Source organism: Octodon degus, unplaced genomic scaffold (genome assembly GCF_000260255.1).
Source record: "Octodon degus isolate 3935 unplaced genomic scaffold, OctDeg1.0 scaffold00066, whole genome shotgun sequence".
NCBI lineage: Eukaryota > Metazoa > Chordata > Mammalia > Rodentia > Octodontidae > Octodon > Octodon degus.
The window spans coordinates 4,459,209-4,481,188 of record NW_004524642.1 but is presented as its reverse complement, the minus strand read 5'-3'; the positions used below and the strand labels follow the sequence as shown (position 1 = coordinate 4,481,188).

The following is a 21,980-nucleotide window of genomic DNA, read 5'->3' as shown; positions in this document are numbered from 1 at the left end:
GTCTTGAGAAGAGTGTCCTGCCTAGTCAGTCAGCATTAGTCAGTAGGCAGGCTTGTGTCACATGATACTGACTTCAAGAAGGTTTCAGTTCTGTGGGTTGTCTGCCAGTCAGGCAGCAGGCCACCACCTGACCTAGCTCTTGTCTTTTGCCTATCTTTTCCTCATTCCTGCCCCTTTTCTCCCCAGTGTACCCAAGATACCAATGAGTCCTACATCATTTTGCTTTATGTTAGAATCTTTACCAAGACTCCATAAAATGGTATCTAGGAAGTGTTAATAGATTTTTTTTAAAAGGATTCTCTATATAATAAATGTAGGAAAAAATCTATTCTGCATTTCCCCCTTAGAAACTAGCAACATATATTCATGTACTAAACAGTTTACAAGTAATTTAGAGGTGGTAGATAGTCTTGGATAGTAGATAGTGTTAGAGCTAGTCAGGAGTCAAAAATAGTCTTGTGTTTTTTTTCTCTGAGCTGTGATTTTTGCCAGGTTTTGCATGTGAGTACATCTGCATGCCTTTTCTCTTGTTAAATCTTTGTTATTTAGTGAACCTACAGAGGGTGGCGTGGAGATTTGCCTTCTCTTCTACATCAGTTTGCTTCTTTGTACTTCAGCAACGTTTAGCATGCATCCGGAGTAAATCATGAACAATAAAGACATCAATTCAACTTCATTGAAAACCAAGGTAAACAAAGGAGGGAGAATAGTTACATTACACAGTATTTATGATATAGAGCTCTAGCATCTTATTTTAATTTTTATTCAGAAACTCTTGTAGTTGATTTGATTTTATCAAGAAATATAATTAAAGCAACTATTAGATAACTGGAACTATGGTACTATGTGATAGGTAAGATTTATAATTTATTCTAATAAAAATGATACTGCTTTCCTTGTTCTTGTAGAGACATTCATGTATCATCATTCTTATTAATGTGAGCAGTCATTAACTTTCACAGCAGTGTTATCTGTCCATCTAGTTTAAATATTTTTTAAATTTTGTTTTTACTAATAACATAAAAATTATACATAATAATGAAGTACAATGTGATAATTTCATTATATTGCATACTGGATAGTATTCAAGTAAGGTTAAATACATCTGTCCCAACAAACATCATTTTATGTGAACACCTTCAAAATTCTTTAATTATTTGAAGCTCACAGTCTATTATTTTTATCTGTAGTCCACTTAGTGTCAGTCGCACACGATAGCTTCTTGTGCCTGTGTTGCTGTGTTTATTGTCCATTACTCAGCCTTGCCTCAGGTCTTGTCACCTCACCCTTACATTCCAATCTATGTAAGAACGGCAGCTTTAGTTTCCACATGAGAGAGATCATTCGATTTTCTGTGCCTGGTTTCTTTCACTTTCACTCTAGTTCTCTTTCCATGTTGCTGCAAAAGACAGAGTCCCATTCTTTTATATTGGTGAATAGTATTCCATTGTGTGCTTTATCACATTTTTAGAAAGCCATTCATCATTGCATGGATACTTAGACTGTTTCTTTTTCTTAGCTGTTGTGAATACTGCTGCAGTGAACGTGGAAGTGCAGATGTCTCCTTGGCACACTGATTTTATTTCCTTTGGTCATAAACCAGTCTGAGGTTCGGCACTGGTTAGATTTTTAATTCTTTGCAGAACCTCCATACTGTTGTCCATACTGGCTGTACTATATATTCCTGCTAGTAGTATGTAAGGCATTTTCTCTACATACTTGCCAGTCGTTATCTTAGTGTTATTAATAATAGCCATTCTTATCGGGGTGAAATGATATCTCATTCTGCTTCAAATTTGTATTTTTGTGATAATTACTAATGTTGGTTTTGTTTCTTATATCTCTATCGGCCATTTATTTGTATATGTCTTTTGAGGTCTTTGTTTAGATATATTCCCTATTTTTTATTTATTTTACTTTTGCTGTTGAGTTTTGAAGTCCCTTATCCTGGATATCAATTCCTTATCAAATATATAGTTTGTGAATATTATTTTTCTTCTATAGGTTGTCTCTTCACTCTGTTGCTGTTTCTTTTGCTGTATAGAAGATATTTAGTTTAATCCCATTTGTTTGTACTCGATTTTGTTTTTGGTTTTTTTTTTTTCAGTTCTTTTGGGTAAATATCTTGGAGTGGAATTGACGGGATCATGTAGTAATTTTATTTAACTTTTTTATGGTGCTGGGAAAATAACCTAGGGTCTCATGCATGCTAGGCAAGTGCTCTACCGCTGGAGTACATTCCCAGCACTATGTCTTACTATCCAAGGAATCATCAGACTGTTTCCTAGCAATGTGTAAGGATTCCAGTCTTCACACGTTCACCAGAAGTTGTTCTCTCTCTTCTTCTATTATAGCTATTCTAATGGGTAAAAGGATATTTCTCTAATGACTAATTATGTTCATTATTTTAAAAATATGTTCATCAATTCTTCCATGGAGAAATGTCTTCTCAAGCCTGTTGCCTCTTTGAAAATTGACTTGTCTTTTGTTCTTGAGTTATGATTATTTATGTATTTTGTGTATCATATTTGTCAAATCTGTGTCTTATGTGTACTTTTTTGTGTTTATAGGCTGTCTTTTCATTTGGTATAATGTCCTCTGTTGCCCATTTTATTTTATTTTTTTATTTTTTGTATTTTTAGGGAAAGATCTACGGGGTGTTCAGGGTCTCACTACTAGATTGGACTTGTAGTGATCTGCCTGTTTACAGCCTCCCAAGAGCTGGGATTACAGGCATGTGCCACCATGCCCAGTCTCAAGTGCCGTCTCAGCGGGCTCCAGGAGCGGGGCTGACACGGCAGGCCCACGGATCGAACCCCTGGCCCCTGCGCCTGCTTGGAGGCGCTTTAATCCACTGAGCTGTTTGGCTGGCCCTCCCATTTTAAATTTTATGAATTCCAGTTTATGCATTTTATGTCTTTTGTTCCTTATGCTTTCATTGTCCTAAGAATCCATTTGCCAACTCACAGATCATAAAGATTTATTCTTTTGTCTAAGAATGTTACAGTGTTGGCTCATCTGAGTCCTTGTTTTTGAATATATATATATATATATATATATATATGATATTTTCCATGAGACTAGTTATGCCAGTGCCATTTAGTGAGGAGATTGTTTCTTTCTATTGTTGTTGTTTGTAATCTCTCTTTTTAAAATATTGCTCTAGTAAAATCCTTAAGATCACTGGTCCAAGAGCCGAGTGTTGGGATCCAAATCTGCTGTTACTGCTTGCTACCAGTTGACATAGGCAAATTATTTAACTTCCTTACCCCTGAATTTTGTTATATATAAAATAATAGAAACATTAATGACATAGAATTATTGTAATATTCAAATTATATATAAAGCACTTGATTCCTGTCAAAAAGTGATAAATATTAGCAAAAATTAACATTCATTGATATTTGTCATATTTTAAAGATATCTCTGTGTAGTAGCAGCTAAGCCACATTGTATCTATCAAGTCTGGGGTGATATTTTTATTTTCCAAAAGGTAGGATAAAGAATCTGAATGAACTGGATAAATTACAAAACCTTGTATTTGAGTATATACTTACTATATATCAGGGAATTTTTAATGTTATATTAAAATAGTTCCTATTTTATGAATAAAAAACCTGTTAATTAACTTGTTGAAAATATAATTGTATAATAATCAACAGAGATGTAGTTTAAATACGTGCCTGCCTTATTGGAAGATATGTTTCAGTCTGTTGTGACTAATTGTAGGAAAAAACTTAAAAATATAGAGCTTTTCTTCCTTTTTGCAGTTCATGTATTACTGGAGAAATGGGAGGTGAAAAGTTGTGTGTGTGTGCATGCAGCATAAGTGTGTGCCATGTAAAATTGTGTGGTAATGAGTTCTCTGACTATTTTATTGTGATATATGCTCTGGTTAGCTTCGGGTGTAGCATATTTGTACTTGTCTTTTCTCAGTTCATTATATTGATTTGTCAGTTCAGTTCCGTCAATATTTATAATCCATATTTTAATATGTTACACATTTTTTTAGTACATTAAATTGAAGGAAAAATATCTAGCATTTAGCAAATCAAGGTTACTTTTATTTTGTTGTGTCCTCAGTATTTCAAATGGTATCAAAGAATATTTCACGTCCATAAATTTAGGTTTCTTTTGTGGTTCTCTTAGATGTAATAAAGGAACAGAACCGAGAGTTACGAGGTACACAGAGGGCTATAATCAGAGATCGAGCAGCTTTAGAGAAACAAGAAAAACAGCTGGTAAGTGGAACATTAAATTTCAGTTTAATTTTTCAAATTTGGAAATCATGGGTGAAATAATGAGCGGAATAGGAGAATGGTGCGTGGCAGGTGGTAAATGAATTAAATGAGTAGCATTTAATGCTCCTGAGTTTTCTGCTTTACTTTATTGTGTCGTGCTGACTTCTATCGGAATTCTGTGTATTTTGCTGATTATATAATTAGGTTATTCCTGATCTTAAAAATCATCAATGTCTATGAAGAAGTATTTCTTAAAACTACTTTCTTAGTTTATAGCAAACATAAAATAGGTCTGCAAACCGAAAGAGCAATAAAAAAGTTATGTTAACTCTTAGGTATCTACTTGATACTTTAAAATTCACTGTCTCTGACAGTGAGTTTGTTCTGATAGTTTGATCTGATCCATCTTAAATGTTCTGTATACTATGTTTAATGTGTTGTCTTCAATCTTCTATAAAGCTGAATTATTGAGGTCTAATTGACATGCAATAAATTGCATATACCGATATGTACAAAGAAATGCTTGAAATCTGCTCTAGTTAAGTAATGAAAACAGTCATCACCCCCAACAATTTTCTTACACTTTTTGAAATCCTTCCTACCCTCCTTCCCTGTCTCCCTTTTTTTCAGGGAGTCAAGTACAGATTTATCACTACAATTCCTAGAACTTCATAAAAATGGAATAGTGCTAAGTGAGTTTTTCAGTGCTGGGACAAAACACCTGATACGTACAACTTCAAGGAGTAAAATTTTGTTTTGACTCAGTTTTAGTTCGTGATCAGCCAGCACAAAGTCAGCAACATGGCAGAGGGGCCGTAGTGGAGGAGACCTGCCCAGCTCAGGGCAGCTGCGAAGCTCATGTCTGGGAAGGGAACAGCAGTGGAGACAGGAGTTCAGAGGCACACCAGCACTGGCTGCTGCCTTCCTCCGGGTAGTAAATAGTGTAGTTGTTCTTTATACATCTTGGAAGTAAGTGTTTTATCAAGTAATGGTATATATTTTGTAAATATTCCTTCCGAATTCTTAGCTTTGTCTTTTATTTTTCTAAGTTTTTTATTTATTTTTTGAGAAGGGAGTGTTTTATTTTGGTGATTGAATTTTAAAAATTCTTACAAGTTTATTAATATTTTTTCTTCTATGACTAGTACTTTTAGCACCCTCAGCACTAATAGTTAATGCAAAGTCACAGATACTTTGTTTTTTTGGTTTTTTTTTTTTATAAATTATACTTCTAGTTCTTACATTTAAAACTGTGAACCATATTGACTTTACTGTGGTATCAAATGAAGGAACACTTTCAATTTTCACATGGAAATTAAGTTGTTCCAACATAATTTGTTATTGACACCTCATTTGTGTGGAAAATCAGTTGTCCAATGGGTATGGGCATATTTTCTGGGCTCTACACTATTCATTGTTCTATTTGAATATTCTTAATATCAAACTGCTTTTATTGCTCTAATTCATAGTAAATCTTAAAGGTAAGTAATGATTCAATTTCATACTTTTTCATAATTGTTTAGGCTATTTTAGATTCTTAATATTTCTGTATGTGATGCTTTGATTTTTCTGAGCCATGCTTTGTTCTTATAAATATGTAAGTCTCATACTTCCTTTGTACTATTTACCCTAAATAGTGTTTTTTATCGTAAATGTCATTTTAAGAAGGAAGTCAATTTCTGAGGGGTTTTTGCTAGTATCCATAGAGATGCACTACATTTTTGTATGGTTGTCTTGAATCTTGTAACCTTCCTGGGCTTATTGCCCTTCTAGCCTTTTTGGAGCTTGCATGTGTTGTCTGCATAATTATGTCATCGGGAATAAGCAGTCCTTTACATCTTTATAGTTGGTAACTTTTTTCCCTTAGCTTTTTAAACTAGCGAGCACTTCACACCTGTGATGTGGGTCTTTTAGAGAAAGAGTGCTCAGACTGCAAGCCAGAGCCCACTTAGCTACCACCAGCTGGCAACAGTGCGCTGTGATGCAGTGCTGTGCTGCTGGGACCCTGCAGGGCCACTTGGCTCTTGGGCAGCAGGGAGGGCCATGTGTGTCCACTGCAGCACGTGTGCCGTGGCTTGCTGCCGCTGCAGTAGAAACAGTGCGCATTTAGAAGACTAGAATGACAGGCATTCCTAGCATGGCTCTAGTATTACACATAGCTGTCTTTGGTGCAGTTGCTTAGTTCACAGGAGTCAGCATATATAGTTAGTTACGGTGAGAATCCTACCAATTAACTGCTAGTTTCAAAAACCTGCTGGAGATTCTCAGGATCACTGCCTTACCCATCTTGTGTATATAAATGTATGGTTTTTCCCCTGTCATGTTTCCTAGGTTTTCTCCTTGCTCTCTCTTCATTATTTAATTCTTAAATTCTCACTTTCCTTTTCATTGTGTTCTAAGTTTCTATTTTTATGTCTTCTTTTGAGTTCTTAGACTAGGGAGACTATATGATATTTACACACGTAGGTCTGGTTTATTTCACTTATGAGTATATCTACAAGTGGCATCCACTTAAATATAAAGGCTTCGAGTTTATCATTCTTTATAGCTGAGTAATACTCCATTGTATAAAAACACCACATCTTTTTCAGCTATTCCTCAGGTGATGGGCATCTTGGTTGTTTCCAAGATTTGGCTATCACAAATTGTGCTGCTGTAAACATAGGTACACATATATCACTGTGATATAATGTTTTTGGTTCTTCTGGGAAAATTTCTGTTAGGGAGATAGCTGGATTGAATGGTATTTCCAATCCTAGTTTTTTAAGGAGTCTCCATACTGATTTGCCATAGGGTTGCACCAGTCTACATTCCCACTAACAGTGGAGAAGGGTTCTTTTTTCCCCACAGCCTCTCCAACATTTGTTGTTGGTTGATTTCTTCATAATAGCCATTCTTTCTGGGGGTAAGATGGTATCTCAGTATTGTTTTAATTTGCACTTCATGAATGGCTAGTGATGTGGAGCATTTTTTCATATATTTATTAGCTTCTATAATTTTGTCCTCTGAGAAGTGTGTGCTCATCTTGGATGCCAATTTCTGGATTGGGTCTTTAAATTTTAGATCCCTAATGTTTTCTAGTTCTTTATGAATTCTAGAGAGAAGACTTTTTTCTCATTGCTTATTAAGATTTTTTCCCAATTTGTGGGTTGTGTTTTCTTTATGTTGGTAATTTCTTTTGACATACAGAAGCTTCTCAATAAGAGGAGATCCCAGTTGTTAATTCTTTCAGGTTTTACGCATGCAATTTGATTTTTGTTCATGAGCTGTTTGCCTATGTCTTCAAGAGTTCCTCCTACTTTCTCTTTGGACATTTAGTGTTTCTGTTTTAACATTTAGATCTTTAATCCATTTTGACTTTAGCTTAGTGCATGGTGATAGATCTGTGTCAAGGTTTAGTTTCTGGCATGTAGAGAGCCAGTTTTTCCAGCACCATTTGTTAAAGAGGCTGTCTTTCTTCCAGTAAGTATGTTTGACCCCTTTGTCAAAGATAAAGTGGCTGAGTGTGTTAGTAATTGCTTCTGCATCTTTTAATCTATTCCATTGATCCTCATGTCTGTTGTTTTTTTGCTGATACCATGCTGATTTTATCACAGTGGTTTGTAATATAATTTCAAGACTCCTGCCTTGTCTTTGTCGTTCCGGATTGCCTTTTCTATTATAGGTCTTTTCTGGCTCCAAGTAAATTTTAGGAGTGATTTCTCTAGGTCTGTGAGGTTATGTTTGTGGTCGTTTCATAGGGATTGCATTAAATCTGTTCAGCAATTATGAAAGTATGGCCATCTTCACAATGTTGGTTCTTCCTATTCAGGAGCAGGGAATATCTTCCTATTTTTTTGAAATCCTCTATGATCTTTTTTCAGAGTTCTGTAATTTTCATTGACTAGCTCTTCGACTTCTTTAGATTAAATTTCAAGGTATTTCATTTTCCTCGGTGCTATTGTAGAAGATATTGTTTGTCTAATTTCCCTTTCACTGTGTTTGTTATCTGTGTAGAGGAAAGCTATTGACTTTTGGGTATTGACTTTGTATCCTGCTATGCTACTGAATTTATGTATTCTATTAGTTCCTTGTTGAAGTTTTTCGGGGCTTCTAAGTAAAGCATCATGTCATCTGCAAATAATGATAATTTAACTTCTTCTTTACCTATTCTCATTCCTTTTATTTCTCTCTCTTGTGGAATGGCTCTAGCTAATGATTCCAGAAGTAAATTGAATAGGAATAGTGGTAGAGGACATTCTTGTCGTGTACGAGATCTGAGAGTAAAAGATTTCAATTTTTCCCCATTTAGAATTATGTTAGAGTAAAAGATTTCAGTTTTTCCCCATTTAGAATTATGTTAGCTGTTGGGTTGTCATAGATGGCTTTTATCAGATTGTAGTAGAGGCCATCTGTGTAGGAATTTGAACATGAATGAGTATTGGACTTTGTCAAAGGCCTTTTCTGCTTCAAGATGATTATGTGGTTTTTGGATTTGGCTCTGTTGATACAGTGTATTGCATTTATAGATTTGCATATATTGAACCATCCTTGCATCCTTGGGATGAATCCTACCATGTCATGGTGTATAATCTTCTTGATGATATTAATGAACATACTTTGTATAATTCTTCAGTCTTGTTCTCTGATGGAGAAGATGGAATGTTTTGATGATTGCTTATGGCATACTTAGAAATAATTTATATTCTGTTAGTGATAAAATTTTTTCTATATATATATATATATATATATATATATTTATGTTTTCTATATCACTCCCTTTTGGGGGGGTATAGTAGTTCCCCCTTATCCACAGTTTTACTTTCCATAGTTTCTTTAACCCATGATCAACTGTTCTGAAAATATTAAATAGGAAATTTCAGAAATACACAGTTCATAAATTTTAAATTGTACACCATTCTAAGTGGTGTGATGAAATCTCATACTGTTTCATTCTGTCCTATGAGGAAATTGAATCTATCTGCACTATGTATACCTGTGGGTCACTTAGTAGCTATTTGGATTAATAAATCTGTTACCCAGTATTTCATTGCTTGTGTTCAAATAACCCTTATTTTACTTAATAATGGACACAAAGCACAAAAATAAGGATGCTGGCAATTCATGTATGATGAAAGAAACCATAAAGTTCACCTTTAAGTAAAAAGGTAACAGTTTGTCATATATATATATATATATATATATATAGTAAAAAATACTATACACATATATATATGTATCTATAAACATAGATATGTGTTTTATGTTTGCTGTTTCAAATATCAGTGAGGACTTGGGATGTCTCCCCTATTTTTATTTTTTATTTATTTATTTATTTTTTTTAATAACTAGTTTTTTTATTTTTTAACATTTATTTATTTATTTATTGTGTGTGTGGCCAGCTCAGCCCACCAGGGGGCGGGGCTGGCTGGCATGTGGTGCTGGGGGATCGAACCGCAGTCCCTGTGCTTTACCAAGCTTGTTCCAAGTAGGTGCGTTAGACCACTGAGCCATCTCGCCAGCCCCTCTCCCCTATTAATAAAACGGAACTACTACACTTGTAACAGTTATGACAGTGTTCTTAGGAGAGACGTTATGGATACTTCTCATGCTAATTGTATAGTTTTCTATTTCTCTTTTCAGTTCTGTTAATGTGCTTCATTCATGTTAAAAGACTTTCAATTTTTTGTACATAAATACATTGGTTCCTTCTTCATTAGGAAATGCTCCTTGTTATTTCTGGTAATATTCCTTGTTCCCAAGTCTTATTTGATCAGATATTATTGTTTTGTGGTATTTTTTGTTTGTTTTTGTACCAGGGATTGAATTCAGGACCTAGCCTTGCCAGGCAGAGACTTAGGCCGGCAACTAATATTACCTGTTTCTACTTTACATACAGCTTTGCTTTTATGTTTAATATTGATGTTTAGATAGCATATTTGGTTTGTGTTTTTAGCCAGGCTGGTGGTTTTAACTTTTAATTGAGGTTTCGAAATGGGCCATTTCATGAAATGTCATTTTTTGTTTTAATTCTGTCACCTTTGGCCTTAATTGTTCTGTCCCACTGACTCTTCTTCCTATCTTTTTGGATTAAAAAAAAAATTATTATATTCTGGGATCAGTGTATGTACTGTGTTTTATGCTTATTTTATGCAGTAAGTTTCTGTCTTTTTTTTTGTTTTTGTTTGGTGCTATGCATCGAGCTCAGGACCTTGAGCTTGCCAGGTGGGAGCTTCTGCTTCTGAGCTGTCCCTCCGGCCTAAGTTTCTGATTTATGAAGATTCTAATTGTGAAGCTCCATAGATGTGCTGTAGAGAGTTCACAGGCGTACTCTGCTTAAGATGCACTGTGCTGGGTTACAAATACATCTGATTTATGAATGTTCTCTCAGAACAAAATTCATTCATAAGTTGGGGACCGACTCTATTCCTGGATGGAAGTATTAGTTACTTGTTTTCCATGGGAACATGTAGAATAAATAACCTTCTTCAATTACTCTTTCTCTGTGACTTTATTGTACGTAGTCTCTTGTAAGTGGAAAATGTATTTTTCATTTGTATGTTAGATCTGGTCTTCAGAAATACATTATGGAGGACTCTCAATAATTTTATTCCTCTTATTTCCTCTCTTAGGAATTAGAAATTAAGAAAATGGCCAAAATTGGTAATAAAGAAGCTTGTAGGGTTCTAGCCAAACAGCTTGTACATCTTCGGAAACAGAAAACAAGAACTTTTGCAGTAAGTTCAAAAGTGACTTCTATGTCTACACAAACAAAGGTGATGAATTCTCAGATGAAGATGGCTGGAGCAATGTCTACCACAGCAAAGGTAATTGAGGGCCTGCTCTCCAGTTTTATTATGTTATGAAAGATACTTAACCGTGAACTATTCAAGAATTAGATTTAAAAATGCTTTCTAGTAAATATGTGATGCAGAATCTTAATTTTTATGAAGAGGAGAGTTTTTGGTTTTTTTGGTGGTACCGGGGATCAAACTCAGGACCTTGTGCTTGCCAGGCAAGCATGTACTGAACTATCTCCCAGCCCCCTAGAATCTTAATTTTTAGTAAAATCACTTATAACATTAGATTGCCATGGTAATTGTGTCAAGATTCTCTGTTGATGTTTTAGTACAGAATAAGAATACGTGCACTGGGGGCGAGCGAGATAGCTCAGTGGACTGAATCAGCTGCTTAGGCAAGCTCCAGGACTGTAGTTGGATCTCTGACACCATATGCTGCGCCAGCCCTCCCCTATGGTGGGCTGAGCAGGCCAGAGTCCTGGCATGTTGGCCTATACCTGTAATCCCAGCACTTGGGAAGCTGAAAGCAGGAAGATCACCATGAGTCTGAGCTGCATAGTAAGATCCTGCAACAACCAAATATATTTTAAAAGAATAACAATAAGATAAAAATAAAGCAAAGAATATGTCCATTTTCCCAAGAGCACAAGGGAGCATTGGAGTTTACAAAATTGACTTTAAATTGTATTGTTTTTAAAAAATGATAAGTTTCTGCAAATTGTCATAGTTTTTATTAAGTTATAGCTGATTAATTATGAGTAATTTCTCATGTGATTCACTTGTATATGTGTGTTAGAAGGGCATATATATATATATATATATATATATATATATTTTTTTTTTCTGTATTTTTTTAGGGAAGGGTCTATAGGGTGTTCAGACTCATAGTGATTCTCCTGTTTATAGCCTTCCATACGATGGGATTACAGGCGCAATTGCTGTCTCAGCTTGCCCCAGAGGCAGAGCCAGCACCGCAGGCCTGGGGATCGAACCCTGGCCCCTGCGCCTGCTTGCAGCCTGCTTGCAGGTTCTTTAATCTGCTGAGCTATTTGGCCAGTCCTAAGATGATGAATTTTTCTTTTCTTTGTGGTACCAGAGATCAAACTTGCTCATGCCAGTCAGGCACTTGTGCCACTGAGCTGGCTCCCCAGCCCAGACATAAATATTTTCAACAGCATAACATAACATATTTTGGAGTCTATATTAACTTACTGTTTTGTTTTCTTTATTTTTCTAGTGTTTTTGACCATAGAATTTAAAGAAACCTGTGCCCTTCAGTGGGTTAATAATTCCTTGATATACATACCTTATATTTTGTTCAAAAGTGGTTTAAAACGAAGGCCTCGCATTCATGCATGTTTACACGTCAGCATAGGAGGGTAGCTTAACATAGATCCGAATGAGGAACTGGCTTCTCTTCATCGGTCTGTGCCAAGCTGGTTGAACTGCGCAGATATTTGAACAGGTGGTCAGAGAGATGGTATAGACTTTGGTCTCAGCAGTGTCATGAAGTGTTGGATATAGGAAAGAGAGTGTGTGAATATGAAAAGCAAAAGGAAAAATAATCCACAGAGAGAAGTATTTGAAAGTAGTTGTCTTATTTTCTTATCATGAAGATATGATAGCTGACACACAGCTTACAGGAAGAGAGTTCTATTTTGGGTTCACAGATTCAGTAGTTACAATCCATGGGTTGTAGTCTTCAAAATAAAACTAACATGGAAGGGTCTGTGTGGAGGAAGCTGCTCATGCCCTACTTCCTAACAGCAAGTTAACTGTGAACTTAGCAGTTACAGGGAGCTTCTTTTGGGGTCCCCAGATCTAAAAGCCCCTCCCCTGGTACCCAGAAGACTTAGGTTCATCTTATGCAGAATGCATGTAGTCCATCTCTACGAGTTGTCAAAGTGTTGTTAACAGTTTGAAAAGTCCAAATCTAAAGTCTCCTGTGAGACTCAAGGAAGCTCTTAGCTCTGAGTCTCTGTAAAATTTAACAAGTACGTGGGCCTGGTGACATGTGCCTGTGATTCCATTATTTAGGGGGCTGAGGCTGGAGGTTCACCGTGACTTTGTGACCATTCTAGCCTACATAGTGAGTTGAAGGTCAGTGTGAATTACAAAGTGTAATACTGTCTCAAAACTACAAACAAACAAACAGACAAACAAATGAACTGTAAATATTGCCCATATAGAATGACATAGGGTAACACTCCTTTCTAAAGGGAGAAATAGGGCCTAAAAGCAAAGGGACCAAAGTGAGGCTGAAACTCAAGCTGGGAATCTTAGGGCTTTGTAGGCCAGCTTCTCTGTAAACATTTCCAACTCCTTCCACATACCAGTTCCATAGGCTTCTGAGCTGCATGATCAGGTGTATTTATCATGGTAATAACCCCACGATCAGTACTGAAGTCTGAATTAGTCACACTTGCATCACAGAGACGCAGTACCCAACATTGACAGTGTAGAGGAAGAGAGGTTTATTTTGTGTCACAGACTCAGACATTTCAGTCCATGGTGGGTAGCCCCAGGGCAGAAGTGGCAGGATGGAAGGGTCTGAAGCTGCTGACAGCACTGTGGTGAGGAAGCACAGAGAGAAAGGAGGAGCTAAGGAGGCAGATAGACTGTTGCGGTCACACCCCTGGGGTCTCCAAACAGACCCCTTCGCCCTGTAAGGTCAGGCACGTTGTGCTCTTGCAGAGCACCCCGATCCAAACTGTAAGGAGGGCATAGTAGATTGTTGTTAATTATTATACTTATGAGAACAATGAAATAGCAAATATTGCACCATTGTTCCTGTGGGAAATACAGGGCTACATTTTTGGAGGCTTAGTTCACAACGTTTTCTTCAGTCAGTTTGCATCCATCCTTGTCTTTATGTGTTTCTGTTTAAACATACATATTGGGGCTGGGGAGATGGCTCAGTAGTATAAGGGCTTCCCTGGCAAGTGCAAGGGCCTGAGTTCAATCCGCAGTCCGCCCCCCCAAGGATAAACATACTATATGTAATTTATGTTAAAATATATAACATGTCATTTTATAGTGTTACTATCTCAGTTCATGAACATAATTCATTCCATGGTTCCTGGGAAGATGGCCACATTCGTGGTTTTCATCACCCAGTGCAGAGTTCATGAGTGGCTGAACTTCTGTGTGTGAACCGAGTTGCTCACGAAGAGAAGCGTTCATGAACTGAGGTACATCTGTATATGTAAACTGAGTCATTGCCATTGAGCACGTGGCCCGTAGTGGTGTGCTTCATGCCTGAACAAATGCTGCTCACTTGTATTTCTCCATAAGGCAAAATAATTTCTTCCACTTGAAACTTTAGGTAGCATATTAATGCTATGATTAGTGACCATTTTGAACAGTAAAATCTTTGAAAGAAATGAGAAAAATGTGCACTCGGTAGACTGAGACATGATGTTCATGTACATGACAGCGAGGATACAAAAGCCAGAGCCTCGTCTTGTTTGAAACACTCTTAGTGAGTGGTAGGGTTTTTGCTGCTCTTCTCATGTTGCCAGTGAGAAATTAAGCAAATGTAGCAAGTACTGATTTACCAATAAATTTTAGCAAGTAGGCAGATTCATGAGCATCCCCTTAATGGATGTTTATATTATAAAGTGCACAAAAGGAGAATGTAGTAACACGGTATGTGTGTTAAAGAGAAAAACTTTTAGAATAATGGATCTTATTTTACAGCAAAAGTATACAATTACTGGCAAAATTTTTGTCTTCCGTGTTTTGGTCTAACAACTAAATACCTGCTTTAAAGAAAGATCGTATCTGAGGATCACATAGATAGGCTATGAGGCTATTTCATACTCATGAAATTTTCTGCTAGAGATGAGTTGAGTAAAGATACCTGATATAGAGCTGTCTCACGTGGAATCTTAATTAAATTTCTTAGAAATGCGTCAGCTTAGCACAGATGTAGCTTTTCTGTGCCTTCATTCTCCTTTTGTAATATAAGGAAAGTGGTAGTACCTACAATATAAAGTTTTGTCAGCTTTAAATGGCATTTAACTTTAATATCATCATATATAAAGTGATTAAAACAGTGTCTATCTTAAAATACTATTTTATCGTATTATCTGTTCTGTCATTACCTTCCTCATTATTGTTGTTAGTGCCATTATAATAGTGTAAGTTGCAACTAAAGTAATATAATTTAAAACAAATGAAAATTTTCGCTAATAGGCTATATAAGGGTGCTCATTCTAGTCTGTGGCGTCAGGCTGCATCCCTGATGAAGAGCATTTAAGCTGAAAGCTGAAGTACCAGCAGTGCGGATGGGCAGAGAAGAGCACTGCAGTTTGGACACTGGATGTGTATGGCAGGACAGGAATAGAAGGTCAGAATGCTCAGGGGAACAGTGCCAGCCACACTGCCTTTGAAACATTTTAGTTGATGTTACATCTCACAAGCGCATCGTGGAATTTGACTTTGAATAGTAAGAATGATAGGAAGGCCCTCGAGAATAGGGGGCTATGGGTGTAGAGCAGCTTTCTCATTGATGAAACAGTCTCTGACACCTGCAATGTAGAGGAGGAGAGATGGAACCTGGCTCACAGTTTTGGGAGTGTCCGTGGCCAGCTGGCTTCCAAGCAAAAGCACGGAGGGGAATGGTGGAGGAAGGCTGCTCACCCCCATAGCCAACGGCCAGGAGGCGGATAAAGGGGCGCTGCGCGCAAGGACACCCACTTCTGGGCCACACTCCCAGTGCCCCGCTGCTCAGCCACCTCCTAGCAGCACACTGTTTTGAGCTGTCAGGGGCTTAGTGCACTGTTACCTGCAGCTCCAGCACGATGCAGTCAGCTTCCCAAGGAGCACATAGGCCTCGGGAAGCATTTTATAGTTAAGCCGTAGGTGAGAAGTTCGCTTCAGCGACACTGTACACATAGATTGTGTCGAGAATGTTTTCTGTTCTATCAAGTTGACAGTAAATGCATACATGTATGTGATTCATCATGTGTATATAAGGCAGCATATATATATGTAAATTTTGCCCATATTAGACAGGTTAATCTCTTTTAATGAAGTAAATACATAAGAGAATTCTCACTTTTTTTTTTTTTTTTTTTTTGCGGAACTGGGGATTGAACTCAGCCCCTTGTGCTTGCCAGGGAAGTGCTTACTCTACTGAGCCAATTCCCCAGCCCTTACGCATTTTTATAAAGCAATTTTCTTAGGTCAAGTAGGGTATAAAGTATATTAATAGATTAAGTATGTGTGCTAGTATAATCTCTAATTTTTTTTCATGTATACTCTATAAACTTTGTAATGAAAATTAATGAAACTTAAAAATTCTTTCAAATTTATTCATTACCAAGTTCCCACATAATAGGTAAATTTAGTATTCTCATTTGAATAGCAATGTGTTTTATGTTGATAATGTTTTTTGCTATATAACTTTTGTAGAGTGTTCAGATGCATTTTTTGAAGCTAGTCTTTATGATATAGATGTTAAACAGATGGTGTGTAAGGGAATACTTTCTTCCAGAGTATTTAACATTTTATTTGTATTAAAACCGGATGTGTACCTTTTAGAATCCTGTCTATATTTCATGTATTCCCTCTGGTTTTATTCTATAATAAAAAAGTTGTAATAGCTGACATGAAGTTTTTTCGTATTTTTGAAGACAATGCAGGCAGTGAACAAGAAGATGGACCCACAAAAGACGTTGCAAACAATGCAGAATTTCCAGAAAGAAAACATGAAAATGGAAATGACTGAGGAGATGAGTAAGTTTAAGAAGATATAATGAAATATTCAGTTTCCTCATCTCTAAGTTAGCCAGATTCATTTGCTATCATTCTTCTCCTTCATGAAGAAGGCAAAATAATGAGACTGGAAGTGGTCGAGCAAGCTTGTAGGCAGACTTTTATAATACTTTCGGTGTATTCTTACATCAGAACTATTTACAGCTCACAGTTCTAGTATTGTTTAACTGACAGAAAAGTTTAGAATGTTGTGTTACATACATATTATATATTGGTCTCAGCAGTCTTATTTTATTGATTAGTATACCAAAAAAAAATGTGAATTTTTTTTCTCATATAAATGAGGTAATTCCAGAATTGTACTGCCTCTCTCATACTGTAGATTTATCTCTGGTAGAGATAGCGTAAATGGAGCTGTTCCTTTTTTTTCTCTTAATACATAATTTAATATTTAGGGTTTTTTTTTGTTTGTTTGTTTGTTTTTTGCAGTACCAGAGATTGAACTCAGGACCCTGTGCTTGCCAGGCAAGCACTTATTCAACTGAGCTATTTCCCCAGGCCTGGGTTTTTTTGTTTGTTTATTTGTTTGTTTGTTTTTTTCTATATAAACTGATTACATGTTACAGTAGGAAAACATACACTATAAATTTGACATTTAAACGTCATCTAGCTTAACACCTCAGATATAGACAATATACTTTTCTTTCCTGTATTTTCCTATAGCTATAAAAGAGATCAGGTTATATATATATATTCATGAATTGCAAATTGCTCTTCAAAAATATAAAAGTATAAGCATATACTCATAACATTAATCTAGGTCTTTCTCTTTCTTTCTTTTTTTTTTTTTTTTTTTATCAGAACTGGGGATTGAACTCAGGCCCTTGCGCTTGCTAAGGAAGCGCTTATTCCACTGAGCCATCTCCCCAGCCCCTCTAGGTCTTTTTCTTAAAAATAATTTATCAGATTTATTTCACATAAATTATGGTTTCAGGGCACATCTATTTTCCTACAAATAACTTGTTTAGTATTACATGTTATTGGTATACCTTACTTTATCAAAATCTTTCCTGGATTTATCAGTAAGATAATTTTTTTCAAAGTGTTTGATTATTTTTTAAAGTATGTTTATGTATTGTCTTGTATTTCTTTAATCTTCTGTGAGTATTAACTAAGCTTTATACAACTTTTGTTTATTACTACTAAATTTGTCCCAGAGAAACCACACCCATACTTGTTTGGCCAGTGGTTAAGGAGTAGGTCTTCACCCCACCCCGGTCAGCATTGAATCACTGCTTGCATATCACAATTTTGCATCATTGTTTTGCAAAGATATTTCTTGTTTTACAACTGTGTAAGGACATACCAGTTTATCTGCTTGTCTACTGACATTTTAGTCTCATAGCTTTTAGTGTGCAAAACAATATGTATTTAAATTGCTAGGATTTCCATATTGACTATTGCTCTAATATTTTATTTGAGGGTATGTTTTTCTTCTAGGATATAATAATACTGTATGTATGTACATCTTCAATAGTTCCAAAAGTTTTTAGTTTTTACTTCAGGGCTTTACTTTGAAAAATAATGACATTTTCTAAACTTCAAGACATTGTCAACTTTTAGTAGCTGACATTTGTGTGGTGATCAGATCACAGTATCTAATGTGTTAATGTGATTTCTAATGCTAGCACAATGTGAGCAGGTTTAAAAAAAACATTTATCTAGAAGTTTATGTCTGGAGTGTGCCGATCAGATTCTGCTAATGGCTCTCTGGCTTCAAAATATCACACCAGCATCATTGATCCGAGACAGTTTTTCTTGTTAGCACAGCTATGTTTATTGCCAGGGAAAAGCCGAGCCCTGTAGAGGCCTCTCTCCAAAGTGGCAGGGTACTGAGTGGAAGAATTCAGATTCTAATCCACCTCTTAATATTCACTTGATTTCCTCAGAGATTGTATTCCATGCTATTTTATTTTTTTTAATACATAAGCTCTGTACTCTTTTCTAAATTTTATAGTATTTGAGCTAACAAAATAGCCGATTTTCAAATTACGTTTATATGTCAGATGTCATTGCTGATACCAATTTTTTTTTTTTTTTTTTTTTTTTTTTTTGGCGGAACTGGGGATTGAACTCAGGCCCTTGCACTTTCCAGGCAAGTGCTTTTTCTACTGAGCCACCTCCCCAGTCCCATCAATGTTTATTCATGTCAAGGATACGGGCAATATCTAATGCACAGGTAAAGCAGGAAAATACCCGGGACAGCACAGGTGATGCTTTGTGTTCGCTTCTGTGTCAGAAGACCTCCGACCCGCAGTCTGGGTAGCACAGCTCACCCATCTCTAATGAGGCTGCTTATAGTCTTACATTACAGGGTCATTTAGGTTCTGAAACACCTCCAATGTATTCGTTCCTCACGCAGTCTCTTAGCCTCCCGTGACATTCACCAGGGATTCTTGGCTCATTAAATTTGTAGATTATAGGTTTGTTACTCTTGCAGCCCTATGCTAAGGCTCCCTGCTAGGAGCATCCCATGGATAAGGAGTATGTGCATAGCCGCTATTTCGTCTTTTACCTCAGGCCTCACAATATGGTAGGCAAGTGTTCTGGCAAAATGATTACAAGGAGATCAGACTCAGTTACTTGTCTTCCTTTCTCTGTAATTACCTCCTTGAGTAATCAGGGGAGCTGCTGTTACAGGCCCACTGCTTATATTGTTTTTCCATCCTGGACGTTTTCTGTTCGTGTACCTTGTGTGCATCCCTGTTGTCTCACCAACGCCATATCTTTGTTGGTCAAATTGTATGCGTCCTTCCAGGACTGTCACATGTTATTTCTAGTTGAATGTAGCCTTTTCTCTCTGAAACTTGTAGAAGCATTTATCATTTTATGTACTACAGTGTGTTGTATTTTTTTCCTACTGAAAATGAACTAAATTCTTCATTTTTCTCCATCTCTTTTTGTTGTATTTTTATTGCATGTGAAGTACTCAGGTGTCTGATGTCAGAGATAAATAAGACTTAATTCCAGGCCTTTGAATGTCCTTTTAACTCAAACCAACATGATTCCCAGTATATAGAAGGCATTTAATAAGTACTTTAAGGACGGAAAGAAGAAAGGATTAGAGTAGTAATAGTCTTATAAGGTTAATTGGACTTTTTTGTGGCAAATTTAATAAAATATTGATGCTTTAACTTTATTAAAATAGTCTACTTATATCGTGAGTATAAATTTAAGAAGTACAAACATACAATTATATGTATAAAAGGAGTAATTTGTCATCTAAAAAGTAATAGGAATTTTTTTTTTTTTTTTCCTGGCTGGGTCTAACAGCTCTCAGCTCAATGGATGTAATTTTAAATATAAAAGTCTGATGCCTACGGTTGTGAATATCACATAGGTCTCATTTATAAAATAGATTTTTGTTTTTTCCATGCTAAGGATCAAACCTTGGGCCTCACAATATGGTAGGCAAGTGTTCTACTGAGCTTACACTCAAGGTAAAATTAAAAGGAAAAAATCAAAATCTGCTCCTTTTGTTAAAGGCTATTGGGTATTGAAATGAACATTATTCCAAATGTAGTAGCTTAGAAGTGTATTTATCCACATGCTTTATTGATGTTTGAAATATGTTTGTTGTTTTACCCAACTTTGGCTTTTGTAATATAAAAAACAGTGTATATTATTTTCTAAAAATATGTCAGGCCGGCAATCTCTTTGAAAGTAACTGCTTTTTTCTACCCTTCCTCCACCAAGTCAATGACACACTTGATGACATTTTTGATGGCTCTGATGATGAAGAAGAAAGCCAAGATATTGTAAATCAAGTTCTTGATGAAATTGGAATTGAAATCTCTGGAAAGGTATGCACGTTGTCTTTTCTGTCTGCCACGTGATTATTTCAGGTTGTATTTTAGTGTTAAGTGTTTTTAGACTTTTTTCAAAAGTAAGTTACTTTGTAACATATCCTTTGTGTTATAGCCAAAATGTTTACTCATGTGTGTTTTTGTCCTTAATTTTTTCTGTGTTCCTCTCTTTAACTATGTAGATGGCCAAAGCTCCGTCAGCTGCCCGAAGCTTACCGTCTGCCTCTGCTTCAAAGGCTTCAATCTCCGATGAAGAGATTGAACGGCAACTCAAAGCCTTAGGAGTAGATTAGGCAAAAAAGTTGTTTTTGCTTACTTATAATTATGTAGGATAAAGGAAGAACGATGCAGATTCCTTGTACAAAATACATTTATTTTGAAAAATGAAGAACATAAGTGAAGAGTTGTTTCCTATCCCATGGCTATTTTGAATCTTTTGCCAAAGAATGATAATGATATAAAGATGGAAATGGTTTGAATTTTAATTAGAACTATTTAGGAGTGTGATGTATAACAAGTTGACTTCTCTTCTGCGTGGCCTAGAGCAATTATATCTATTACTCAGTGTCAGTTCATGTTCTGAATCTTTTCACCTTGAATACAAAATTCCTGTTAGATGCCACTAAGCTCCAGCTTTGAAAAGACTTGTAAAAATAATAAAAGCGTATTACTAATTCTGTATCTGTTGCTTAGGCTTTGTAAGCAGTTATGTTTTATGACCATAGGCAGTTCAGCTGTCAAATTATTTTTAAATGATCTAAAAGAAGAGTGCTATTTAAACATCTGTCTTAAAACTGTCATTTGCGTTTCTTTTTGTTGTTTTTTTCCCTTTGGGAGAACATTCTAGTTGGTAAGTTATTACCTTTCAGAATGTACTTGGCACACGCCTTATGCAGCACGAACATTTTGTACACGTATTTAAATTACTTTAACTGGCAGAAAAGAATTAGTTTTGAACAAAAATTGAGATCACTTGCAACCATTATTTGGGCTATTTGTACATCATATTGAAGTGAATTGAATATAATTAGCAAAAAGCTGAATTAATAACATTTATTATAATGAAACTATCTTGATCTTTCTTCCAAGAACTGAAATTTTTCTCCATGTGAACTACAGCTTAATTTCTGTTCACTTTAGACTTGTATTCATGTGCTGAACTCTCAGTTAAGTCATTATTTTTGATTCCTACCGCCATGACAATACATGACCTAAATTTTTAAAATAAAAGTTTAACTCCTTTTGGTAAATAAACTACAATTTTGTCAGAAATTACTGGCTAAATGTGTATTACTGTGTCCACAGTATATTTTAAGTAAAATACGGCATTTTATATAGAGAGAGGGGAAGATGAAAATGGAGTGCTACATTAG

General features: G+C 35.9%; 1 protein-coding gene across 1 annotated transcript; it reads left to right on the top strand.

Moving 5' to 3' along the window:
* Nucleotides 1-4,149: 4,149 nt before the first annotated feature.
* On the top strand, nt 4,150-20,942 carry Chmp2b (charged multivesicular body protein 2B). The gene is made up of 5 exons (XM_023719224.1): nt 4,150-4,241; nt 10,853-11,047; nt 16,660-16,762; nt 20,498-20,604; nt 20,790-20,942. Exons 2-5 carry the CDS (start codon nt 10,871-10,873, stop codon nt 20,898-20,900), a joined length of 498 nt encoding a protein of 165 aa, XP_023574992.1. The 5' UTR covers nt 4,150-4,241; nt 10,853-10,870; the 3' UTR covers nt 20,901-20,942.
* The last annotated feature ends 1,038 nt before the right edge of the window (nt 20,943-21,980 follow it).

Coding starts and splice junctions, on each gene's coding strand:
- Chmp2b (XM_023719224.1), top strand. CDS start 10,871: ATGGCCAAAATTGGTAATAAAGAAGCTTGTAGGGTTCTAGCCAAACAG. Junction 11,048..16,659: donor CAATGTCTACCACAGCAAAG/GTAATTGAGGGC, acceptor GTATTTTTGAAG/ACAATGCAGGCAGTGAACAA. Junction 20,605..20,789: donor GAATTGAAATCTCTGGAAAG/GTATGCACGTTG, acceptor TTAACTATGTAG/ATGGCCAAAGCTCCGTCAGC.